At 43.2% G+C, this 12,494-nt stretch overlaps 1 protein-coding gene across 3 annotated transcripts in view; it reads right to left on the bottom strand.

Moving 5' to 3' along the window:
* Positions 1–12,494, bottom strand: part of LOC6036976 — a 110,904-nt gene that overhangs the window by 12,824 nt on the left and 85,586 nt on the right. For 2 of the 3 annotated variants that reach the window (XM_038248297.1, XM_038248303.1), the window contains one exon: positions 3,390–3,683. In XM_038248297.1, coding sequence (XP_038104225.1) covers positions 3,390–3,683 — 294 coding nt within the window. Of the gene's footprint in view, positions 1–3,389; positions 3,684–3,766; positions 4,184–8,918; positions 9,175–12,494 lie in introns of those variants that run through there. The other variant, XM_038248298.1, reaches the window with a different exon arrangement.

Raw genomic sequence — 12,494 nt, 5'->3', positions numbered from 1 at the left:
TATCAGGATTTTGTCTGACAGATTTATCCAGATTGTTTAAGGGTACTTGGTCAGATTTTTTTTCAAATTGGGCCTGGCAACCTCAGTGAGACCAAAAATCTAGAGTTGCTAGGAGTACTACTTGAAGTTTTCAACTTGAGCTGATTTTATCAAAGTTAGATAAATTGTTGCCAGTTTCATTTTTAGTTGCACTAAATGTGTTGAAAATCATTGGCATAAACGTTTGAAGGGAATTGTAAGCGACTCACGTAGTGAATTTCTGACAGAAATTGTAAAAACAACTTTGTTCATAATGACATTTCACAAAAAGTTCAAAACGATAAAGAAGCTAGCAGCACTGCACCCAACAACGATAGTTTCGCATCTGACAAGTCTGTGATGTCTTTGTTTTGATCGAAAGAGAATAGCAAGCAAACTAGCTAGCTGTCAAACTAGTATGGTTCACGTTCGATCCCACCTTTTTGACACGATCTTGGGTGGGAACAAGTTTGCATGAGTATGACATTTGGTAAGGGTCCAAAAAAGTGAGGCTAAATCGCTGCTTTGGAAACAGATCAAGTCTTGAGCAACAGAATGACCCAAGACAGACCATTAGTATAGAAACTGAATCCAACCTAATTGTTGACCTAAACGTTGCCAGATCGATCAAAACAAAGCCGGCAGTGCTGCCAAGCTGTCAAGCGCCACACTGAAACAAGACAAATCGTTCATTTTATCCGAAAATCAAGCCCTCTCGCCGCCAACAACAACAAACAGGGGGGAAAAGTGGAACAGAAAGCATAACCCAAAATACGACCACCGCGGATCGCCCAGAAATAAAAAGCAACAAACTGATCTAATTAATTCTTACGACTTATTTATGTATTCCACCTGATTATTCCATTGAGATCGGAGCGCTCACCTTTCTTCCTCTTTTCTTTTATTGTCTTGTTTCGCTTTAAGTGTGCTACACTTTAAAGCGAAAAGAAGCCAACAACAACTACAAAAGTAAAAAAAAAGAGCGTGGCAACTGCAAATCTCAGAGACCAATAAAACAGATGTTGTTTAGCATGCACAGCACTCGGGGGTGACTGTCAGTTGCGCCCCGTGGAAAGTGGCGAGCTAACGGTAGAAGTTCTTTTTATAGTGTACTCCCACCGCGCGCGCACGGTTCACCCTCGTTATCTTTGGTGGAAGAGTCGAGTTGAGTTGGGTGGCTCAAAATGCAAACAAGATCACCTCCACCACCACCACCACCAGCGCAGCTCGCAGACTTTCATTTCACGAGGAATAAATTATGGCGCGAAGAAAGAAAAAATGGCGCAACCGGGATCGCTTCGCACCTTTTTGCGCGGTGGGAAAAAGGTGGGAATGGAGTAATTTCCCTCTGGAGTGAGGAAAATACAATCAAAACTAGTGCAAAATTTGTATTTTTGTGTGGTTTTTTGATACACAAACCGTTGCGCCCTCGATTCCAGGCGGGGGTTGTCCAATTGATTACAGCAGTGGGGCGCCCCTCGAAATTGGGTGTGGAGCTGATGTGTCGATTAATTTCAGTGCAGATTGGTTCGTTTGAAAGTAAGCCCTGCTGGTAATTGCTCTATCCTAGGGTTGTTTTTAATGGTAAATGGCTTCCTGGGCTCGAGTACATTCACTTGGCATTTAATTTTCCGTTTACAGTAGCCATTTTGTGCCATATTGGGATTGGTACCCATTGAAAACTGTCCAGCTTGTGCCAATTGTAATTATGCAGATATCGAACGGAAACTCTGCAAGGTTTACGAGTCAGTTTTACGACATTTGAGATGATTATTTGACCATTTCATAAGGCTCTGTTCCCACACAAGATTGTGTCAAAAAGGTAGGATCGAACGCTGAATCCCCCTTCGTTTGACAGCTTGGCAGCACTGATCTGTTTTGATCAAAACAATAACATCACAGACTTGTCAGAGATAAAACTTTTAGGATCAGTCTGATATTTCGTTCACAATTAGGCATGTTTTTTTCAATGTTTACATCTGTTAAGAATGACATTTAACATATCAAATCTGCTCAAAACAAGTCCAGAGTAATAAGAAAAGTGACAACCTAGCAAACGTCACAACCACGTTTTCATCAATCTCTGACTATCGCATGCCGGAATGTCAACATCTCCGCTGCCGGATGTAGCTGCTCATCACAAACTACTTTGCATGGCAGAATGGAGGAAGAAATCTCAAATTTCAGGTTTCGTCGCAGCCGGTTCAACGACTGATAAATCCGAACCGATCGCCCAATTTATCAGCCTCCACCTCCGACGACGACGCTTTCCCTTTGTTTCGAAAGGCTCATGTCGGGGTTTGCGCAAGAGGGCGATCGGAACACGATCTCCGATCGGCGACCAAGTCGGGGAGGGTGTTGATTTGAATTTCAAATTGCGTCGATGGATTTTGAGAAGGGGGCTGGCCTCCCCGTGTGGAGTATCGGCAGTGGCCCCAGCAGAAGAGTGAAGGTGAATGGCGGCCCGGGCTTGTTAGCGGCCTGTCCAAGGAACAGGTGAATGTCTGTTTACGCTCTTTTTTGCGCGTTCTCAGCTCGTCGAGGAGATCGGTTCGGATCTAGGTCGCGCGGAGAATTGCGCAACACTGCAGAATGGTCAGGTGCAGCGGCACGACGGTTGAGATTCTTCGCTGGAGGAGCGGTTAATGAGTCTGCCGTAGATGGTGTTTACATTCGTGATCTGCATCGAGAACGTAAACAAAAACAAACATTTGTCCGGAACCCGGTTCACAGGAATCTATACTGAGAGCACAATAATGTAGCGTTTCCCAATTGCTAATTGGCACAGTTTGCGGTTAAACTGTCAAAAACAAAAACAAAACGTCAAACGTGCAGGGCTGCCAACTTGTCACAGGGGGTGACTCAACGATCGCAGCAATCGCACCTTGAATCACGCAGAAAAAAACATAAACGTCAGCCAGCTGACGTGCCAGCCACGTGACCCCTGCGGAATCCGGAGTCAAGGTGTGACATTAAGGTTACTTAACACGCGTTGCGTTGCCCAACCACGCGATGATTGGTGGCCGATTGGGCTTGATTATGATTTATGACGCATCCAAAGGACGCTCGTCGTCTTCGACGAGTTTTTATCAACTCGACAAACGACTCTCGAGGTGATGAGTTATTGACAGGGTGCGCTGTGCGCACAAGGCCATAAAACCTGGTACTTTATCTCTGTTATGCGCGCATAGCCGTAGCTTTCGACACCCGAGAGTCGCCACAGCCTCCGGAGTCATTTGCCAGTGAAAGTTTTTCTCCATCGAGTCTCCTTCGATTGATTTCGTTCGATTACGGCTGCCACTGAACTCGTGTTCGGTCATCGTGCTCTTGGAGAGAGAGTCGACAAAGAAGATGTCAAAAGGTCGACCTACCTGCGTGAACGGGAGCTGCTCGGAGTTGGCGCCGCACTCGCAAACGCTCTGCTCGACGACCCGCATGGCGAAGCGTTGGTGGGCAACGCATTGGGGCGCCTCGCAAGCGTCCCCATCGCTCGGTGACAGGTGCTGGTGGACGCGGTGGAGCAGCAGCTCGAAACACTCGGCGGCATCGCCGAGGCAACCGAGGGGGAAGCGCCGACCGGCGAGCGGCCCGCTGGCCAGGGCTCGTCGCAGCGGTTCCGGACAGAGGGCCGGCTCCGAACTCGTCTGCAGCTGGGAGAACAGTTCCTGGAATGAAAGAATTGTGAAATTGAGGTTAGGTTTCGGAAGGAAGTCCCAAATGTCGCGCTTTTGAACCCCGGAAAACTCACAACAACCGAATTGATGCAGGACATGTACTCGTAGTGCTGCTGGTGCACGCTCTCCGTCTTCATGCGGTTGATCATCTCGTGGTACGCCGACTCATTGGTCAGGTAGTAACCCGCATCGACCACCTTTGGGTTGTAGCTATCACAATGTTGGTACTGTTGCTGCTGGTAGTGCTGGACGACCTGCGCCGTTTGACTATGAATGGCATTTCTAGGGGTACTTTTTGGTAGCGTTGCCGACTGCTGGAGGTACTGTGGCGTTGTTGCCGTGGCAACGGTCGTGGTTACCACGCGGTTGACAGGCGTTACCGTGGTAACGCTACTGGTAGCCGTCGTCGACGGTGAACTCGACGCCGCCGGATCCTTCCGTTTGTACCGAAACTTGATCATCTTGGCCGGTTTCGATCAACTCCTAATTATCTGTGAAAAACGCGGTTTGAATCTCATTTCGTTACGCTGCTGGCGATGACGCGACTTGGTAACCCATCCGATAAGGGCCGACACCTGCGGGGCCGTTGCATAATGACTCATCGACGCAACCAAAAATGTCAGGAATTTCCGGCTTAAACCACGTGCGATCCCACATTCATCAAAAAGAGAAGAAAAAAATCCTTTTCGTTCAGCTTCACCGGATTATGACCCCTTAAGGTGCGCTGAACAATGAAAAGAATGTCTGGGCTCGTAAAGCCAACTCGTCAGCGGAAATGCTCGCGATGAGTCACCTGAGTCGACCTGAGCTCGCGCTTGTTTGATTTTCCTTCGTGTTTTTGTTTCACTTTCGCGCGAAACCACCTCAAGTGTCGGTGCTCGGCGTATCGTACCTCACGTCAACGTGGTTTCCAGCTAACAACCTCATTTTGAGCCGGTTCGTCGTACTGGCAGAAAAAAGTGGCGTCTTTTCCCTTTGACCGGAAACTGACCGGCTTGGCGCGCTCTCACCCAGACTGGGTTCTGACTCATGCGAGATCAGATTTTGACGTTTTTGGAAGTGTCAAAATCGGATCAACTTGCGCTTTCGGGGCTGACTAATCGTAAACTTTGCTTTGTTCTACCCAAAAAAGTTGGACGGACCACAGAAAAAGGGTAACTCTTGCGTCAAACCATCTGAGCGGCGGACGCCGCGCAGCGAATTGGTTCGCGGCCACCTCCGCAAACCTTCGCGAGTGGGTCGCCGCACTTCGTGCGTGGAGTGACGATTAATTTGTACCACGACAGAATTAATGCGGCTCAGCATGATTAACTCGGGGCGATCTGTCATAGCCCATGCAGCAAAAATGTGCGTTCGGGCTCAAATTTGAGTTTGTTTTCGTCAGCGTGCAGCGCGTCGGACGTAAACAAACTGCAAGATTCCCTAGCAACCAGCGTTTGAAGTCCAGTTTTTTTGGGAAACGTATGTGAGAAAATTTCGTCAACACTACGTGCCGCACCGTCAACATGCAACTTGCTTCCATAGAAAAATTAGGTGTTGACGGACTTGACAGCTCGTTGGGTGCCCCTCCCCTTAAACTTAACCTGAAACGAGGCAGGAATGTCAAGTGTTCGCGGTCACGAAGCTCAGTGCCGCTGACCAATCATTACCGAAATTGGACTCGTCGTCGTCGTCACAAATCGGGTCGGGTGTTTTATGGTGGTGTCTTTGAGGGGTGCGCTGACGATTGATTTTTAGTTCAGTGGTTTGGATGTGCGCAGTTTTGGGTTTGAGCAGGAGGGGGAAAAGAGGCTGACGCCAGGTTAAAAAGATAATGGCTGTGGAGGCTAATTTGTTTTTAAATGCGTTTTAGGCTGATTGGTATTCGGTAGGTGTAAAGTAGACCAGTTGTGGTGTTAGGGAGGATTCATAATAAAAATGGATTTGCTTTAATCTAAAAAAAGAACAATAAAAATGTTATCAAATTTTGGATAAGTTTGGCAACATTGCTTTAAGACCAAAATGTAAGAAAAGTGGTTCAAAACTTAACTTTTTGTTTTAAGCAAGGTTTAAGTCTAAATGGGCGACTCGACTTGACATCAATACTGACAGTTCTTTGATTTTCCATTTATTTGTTCCAGATTTTTTGTTGTGTTTATACAATACATACAGAAGCAGTTTAAGGAATCTGTCCCATTGCCATCCAATTGGCTGGTTCTGACTTTTTATTTATTATTATTGTTGTGCAAAACTATTGATGGAAACTTGCTTGCATTTCATTATTTGGTTTCAGTGGAAAACTCCATCAGATATTTAGGAGCTTTACTTAAACGTCAAATTGCTGTTACGCCAACATTAGGTACCCTTAGTTTGAAAACTACTTTGACAGATTGAATTTTCAAAAGGTACTATCTGCATAGGAAACACATGACGGATAGGTTGTTTTGAAATTTAATCTAGAAAGGTTAGTTTTGTTTAGCAAGACTGTTTTATACCTAATACAATTTACAAAATTATTGATAAAAAAATTTAATAGTTGCTAGTCTGACATAAGTGGTGCCAGTTCAAATATTTTGCCTTTAATTTGTTTGCAGAATCGTCTGTCTGCAAACATTCTACTTTGTTTACGAGTTTGCCGCAAACAAGTTTGCGAATTTGGCAAACTGTCAAACACGAAAAATTGCGAGTTTGTTTGTTTGTCAGAGTCTAATACCTCCTTTAAATTTTGTTGTTTTGTTTATATTCATTGAAACTCTTTAAACTTTACAAATGATTTATAAAACCTGTGCAAATTAAAAATTCACAAATCGAAAGTTTCAGTCTATGCACAAGTTCACATTTAAAATTCAGCACAGAGGAGAAATTACTAATTGGAAAGGAATGATAGCTGTCAAAATAAGGAAGCCTTGTTTTTGGAAATACTAGAAGGTCAAAACATTTGTTTACTTGATTTTTGTACTGTGAGTGGTTTTATTTCAAAAAGATTCACATAGCTGCATTTCAAGGGTTGCTTTTCAAAAGGACGGAATCGCCGTTTGTAACCAAAAACGTTTTTATTGATTTACACGTGATAAAAAAAAAACAATTAGAAAATATTGGAGGATGTTCATTTTTACAATCTTTGACTGCTCCGGAGGTAAAAAAAATAATTTTAAATTTTATCATGGAAAAAGGCATTTTTTAAAAGTCCAGTCAGCGAGAAATGTTAGAAAATTGAATTGAAGATTTATTTCCGAATTCGGTAATTGAAAATCGGTAAAAAGTGGTAAGATGATCAAAAGTGAACTTCATCACCGAATTCGGTGAGATTTAATCAAATTCGGTAGTTTACTAAAATTTACCGAACTGTTTAAACAATCGATAAAATTTACCGAATTCGGTAGTTGAAAAATCGGTAAACCATCTGTCCAAATGAACCAAATTTTACCGAAAATCGGTAGTAAGATGAACAATATTGAACTTCATAATAAATTTGGGAGAGATTTTACCAAATTTTGTAGTTCACTGAAGTTTACCAAACTGTTTAGCAGTTAGAAAATCGGTAAAATTTACCGAAATCAGTAGTATAAAAATCGGTAATTTTTAGATCGGTGAACAAAATTTTACCGAAAGTCGGTAGTAAGATACATAGTGAACCTCATTACTAAATTTCGGTGAGATTTTACTAAATTTTGTAGTTAGCTGAAGTTATAAAAAAAGTCGGTAAAATTATTAATGAAATCAAAATGGAAACAAAACAGCTAAAAAAAATCTAGACACTAAAAAGCTTATTTTTTTTTAAAAATGTTAGTTCAACCTAAATTTTATTCAAAAAGAAAAACGCCAAATCGTTTGAATTTTACTTAAATTGATTGAAAAATTTGCTATTTTTTTAACTAACGAGCAGATTTTGGTAAACCACTTAAATTTATGTTGATTCAGCTAAACTTAGGAGGGCTTTGCAGAAAATGGCAAAAAATGTTTGTTTTGCTGAACTCAGATAAGCATTTTGACAGCTCTATCGCAAATTCTTGGACAATTCTGTAACTTTTTAACAAAACTTGTCTTTAAATTCGCAAAATTGTTCCAGCTGTCAAAAGGTTTATGCGCCCTTTTCAAATGTTGCTCCAGAATATTACTTTGCAATTGGTAATGGCAACTTCAAAGCAGTCATTTTATTTGTTGATTTATTTACAATGACCTGACATTAGTAAGTTGTGTCTTGAATTTTTATCTATGAAACATTGTTTTTACACCAATAAATATAAATAATTTTTAATTTCTATTTAAAATACTGCATTTCACTCTATCGAACCTAATTTCGACCCAAAAGTGGTTTGTTTACTTCCACAACTTTGACACAAAAACCACCTCAAACTGTCAACAATTTCGCCTACTGACGTCAACGCCAAGTGCGAAATGCTCATCATTTCTGGGTATTTCACCCAAACCCCTCATAACTTCCCAGAAACACACACAACCTGTTTACCTTTCACGTCGCCAAAACGCCAATACCCAATCAGCAAACACTCACTGACAGTGGCTTTCCCCTTGGCGTTCCTCTCCCGAAAACCCGATTTCGAAAGCCCAATCCGGACGCTTCATTCACAAATCGTCACAGGTGTGCGCGCAACCCCCTAAAACACGTGCCCCTCGTCGTAATAGGTTCCGTCAAAACCTGTCCAATTAGTGTGCTGTACACCCCTGGTTGCTACTGATAAGCTAGCGGAGGAAAAGGGCGCAACTCGGCGCGAAGCGCCCTTCCGAAATTTTCGGTAATTGCGCCCCGCTTGCATGCGTTATGACTGATGGGTAATTTTGCACATGGTTCCGAACGAAGCTTCAGCTTGTGTTTTTTTAATGACATACACTGTTTATTTTCCCTCTTCGTTTTTTTTTCGTTGTTTAGAGGAGGGCGATGAGTCAGATGCGCCCCTCGCCAAAAAACGACAAAAATTGGTAGCAGGTGAAACTGGCAAATGATCGAGATGACGAAGCTGCAGCTTGCGATCTAGACCAAAACACCACGAAGACCTCCGGCAGATGGCGCGTTGGTCTCTGCTCGGGGTCCGCAATTACCCCGTAATTGGTCTTGCCACTTGTGGTTTTGCTCCGGTCAACAATGTCGCGCTGCAAACTTCGAACACTTGTGGGTAATCCGTCTTCTTCCAGTTTGCAGATCATGCTCAACAGATGTTTTCCGGTTCCATTCCGGATCGGGTTACCAATCACGTCGTCGTCGTCGCGGTCACTTCCCAAAACACAAACCTCTCTCTTTTGTAATGGTTCACACTGCGTAAGCGATCGCGCTTAGATCATCTTCCTGAACTCTTCCGTGCCATAGCCGCTCGGAGAGCGGATCACTTCAACGAGATCAATCCGAGATCCGAAGACAGCGTGTATCCATCGCAAAGATCTTCACCACACACACATTCTCACATATGAATGCACCTTCCAAGGTTTCAAATCACACACCAGCACAAAAAAATCCAATCCCAGTCGAGGCGCGAACCCACGATCGTACAATGCTTACTCGCAAAACGCAACCAACCGGACCGAGCATAAAATCAAGACTGACTCTCTGCTCTCGGGCGCCCGCGCCGCCAACACGAAGCTCGGCGAGGTGAGTTCCGGCCAACTCACCTGAAGAGAAACGGTGAGAGAGAGTGAGCGAACGAGCGATCAGGTAAAACTCGTTTCCATCGAAACTTGTTTTGTTTCATGGCAACCTGCGGTCCCCTCACAGCCTACTACTCCACCTCACACCGCACTTCGGTGCGGTGTGTCACGTCGCGTGCTGTCAGTTGGGGTGGTGAGTTCACCTGTTAACCCCCGAAAATTTGTTTGATTTTTTTAGTGTGCAATGTTTTGACAGTTTGATGCACGCTGATTGCGAATGCAATTAATTTTGAGTTGATGCAAAATTGATTCACGATAAACTAACTCAAAGTGGTGAGTTCACCTATGAAGCTGTCAGTTGCGAGCGCGCGCATTGGCTGCCGTGGTGAGTTTGATCGGTTGATTCAGGTGTTCAGCGGGTCTTTCTTGAAAGATTTCTTCTTCGCTCTCCGTTTGTATAGCAGTTGAAGGCATTGTGTGTCGAGGGAGGAAGAGGAACAACAAGAAGACGCGGCACACACGAACGTTGAAAGAAAAACAGAAAGAACCAGCATCGTAACCGATGACGGAAAGGGGAAATAAACGGAGAGTTCGGTGAAGAGTCTCCGGTGAAGGCGAAAGAGAAGGTTAAAATACACACACCGACTCAAGCACGGTTTAATGCGTTCTCGAGAACGACGACGAGAAGAGTGCTGTTTGAATTTCAATTTTGCAGCAAAAACATGGATAAACACAACACCGAGAAAGGGACTTGCGCGCAGGAGACGAACCTCGTCAGGTATAAAACTGCACGCACTTGCACATAAATCATGCTAATGGATGTTATTGTGCACCTTTAAACCATAGACTAGGGGTGAAGACCTGAGTTGGGAATTTTCAGAGCCAAGTTTGACAGTTTGGCAACGCTGACGCGTTTTGCGCGTCATTTTGACAGCTGTCAAAGTGACAGCTGCGCTGTCAGCGCTTGTAAAAAGTATTTTTTGAACTTTTAATCATTCCATATCTGGCTGGTCTTGATCAACGACCCACTTCAAGAAGGCTAATCAAGTGGCCACCTCCACTTTCAACCACCTTGATTAGCATATAAAAGTGCAGCAAAAGAGCACTGTTTGTCCACCTACAGAACATCTAGAAGGGGGCAATTTGTCAGCGCAGCAAATGTAGGTGGACTGTCGAGATAGTAAAAAGTAAAGAACGAATCAAAGCCCGGTTCTTCTTCCTGCGCTCGAAGGACGTAAAAAAAAAAAAAAAAAGACAGACGTCTGGCAGGAAACTGGCCCCGCTTTTGTTCGAAGGTGTGTAAAAATTTTCGGGGATTTTACGAATCGAGGGATCAAGTGAAACTGACCAGAAAATCCGTTTGTTATGGGAAGGTTGTGCAAAAGTTGGGGGATTTGTCCGCTTTTCAAAAGTCTATTCATGGCAATTACTTATGGAATTTGGAAATTTATTCATTTTGAATAGAATCATTCGAAAGAAAGTTGTTTATTGTTTGCTTTCACTCGTCATGCGAAAACAGCCCTGCGTTTGACAGTTCGGTCTGCACGCAGGGCTGTGCTCTGTTTGAGAACTGTCATTTTACACGCTAAATCTATATAATCTTCGAAAAAAAAAAAAATGTTAAGACTCTTCACTGCAATTAGTTAATCATACAATTTAGTAAATTTAAACATTTTGAATAGAATTACTCGAAAGAAAGTTGTTTATTGTTTGGTTCCACTCTTCATGAGAATCCAAGCCGGCGTTTGACAGTTCTGTCTGCGCGCAGGGCTGTACTCAGTGTGAGAACTGTCACTTTACACGCTAAATTCAAACGGGCTATTTAAATTTCAACTCAAAAATTTATCATCTTCAAATTTAGAGTTGTTTTTTTTTCATTTTGAACAAGACTATTTGAAAGAAGGTTGATGATTTTTGACTTTCATTTTTCTTGAGAATCCAGCAATGAGTTTGACTTTTTGGTTCAAAACTGTCACTTCACACGCTTAAATGGTGCTAAGCAGTTTAAATTGGTTTTCAAGCGTCAAACTTCGTCATGGTAATGGCTTATATTTGTATGAAAATTGTATGATCATGTATAAAATTATTTGTACGAAAGTTGTTGTATTGTTTTCTTCATAACAATCATGACATCCCTGCATTTGAAAGATGATCAGTGCGCAGGGCTGTTCTGAATTTTAGAACTGTCATTCCACACGCTTGAATGGAACCAAGCAGTTGAACTTTTTACAAAGGTTATGAACTTTTCAAGACAAATATTTTTATGTAGGGTTTGGGAAATTTACAGCCTAGAATAAAATTATTTGAAAGAATTTGTTAATTGTTATGATTATTAGCTCTTTCCATGGGAATCGTTTGATAGTTCGGTCAGCGGTCAGCACATTGTTCGAACTGTCACTTCACACACTAAATCGGAACTAATCAACTTTATTTACAAACTCAAACTTTTGCAATCGTCAAATTTGATTGCAAACCCGCCTTAATGCATCTTTCCAAGAACTCTTCAAGACTCATTTAGGCAAATCAATCTTACTAAGTGCAATTTGCTTTTTTTCAAGTTTATGCACAGTCGTACAAGGCGATAATGAGCTCCACCCAAAGTAATCGCTGCAAAAAAAAACGACTCATCAACAAATATCCGGTCTTTTTTGCGATCTTTTTCCAAAGTCTCTACCCTTGTCCAATTCCAGTCTGCGTTTGTGTGCGCAAAACGGTCGAGCACCGTCGACGGCGACGGAGACAACAATTACGGCAGGAAATCAGATAACAAGTCCCTACCGGACGGATATACGACTGTACGACGAATCCCTTCTTCCCATCGTTTTAAGGCACCACATCACAATTTGCACTTTATGACTTCGTCGAGGTTCGTCGCCAAGTGCGGCAAGTCTTTTTTTTTCCATTTTCGGGGATTTCTCAAACGGCTCAACTGTCATGTCGAGAGGTGAATCTTCACTTACGGAGTGTCGTCGTGTCCCCTCCGGGGATGATGATGCGCCGATTGCGACAGACGTCGCGAAGCCAGTCACGATTTTTGCCTTTTGCACCGCGCGACTTATTAAAAGTCGAAACGTGAGCCGCGAGCCTCGAATCCTACGGATTCGAGCCATTTTCTAGCAGAAAATAGTCAAGGGCAGGTGACTCTTCTTTGGGAGTCGTGTGAAAAGTTGCTCTAACCCAACAGTTCGAGCAACTTTCGTTAGCGTGCATTGTTTTGACAGTTCG

Source organism: Culex quinquefasciatus, chromosome 1, assembly GCF_015732765.1.
Source record: "Culex quinquefasciatus strain JHB chromosome 1, VPISU_Cqui_1.0_pri_paternal, whole genome shotgun sequence".
Lineage (NCBI taxonomy): Eukaryota > Metazoa > Arthropoda > Insecta > Diptera > Culicidae > Culex > Culex quinquefasciatus.
This window is presented reverse-complemented; position numbering and strand designations above follow the sequence as displayed.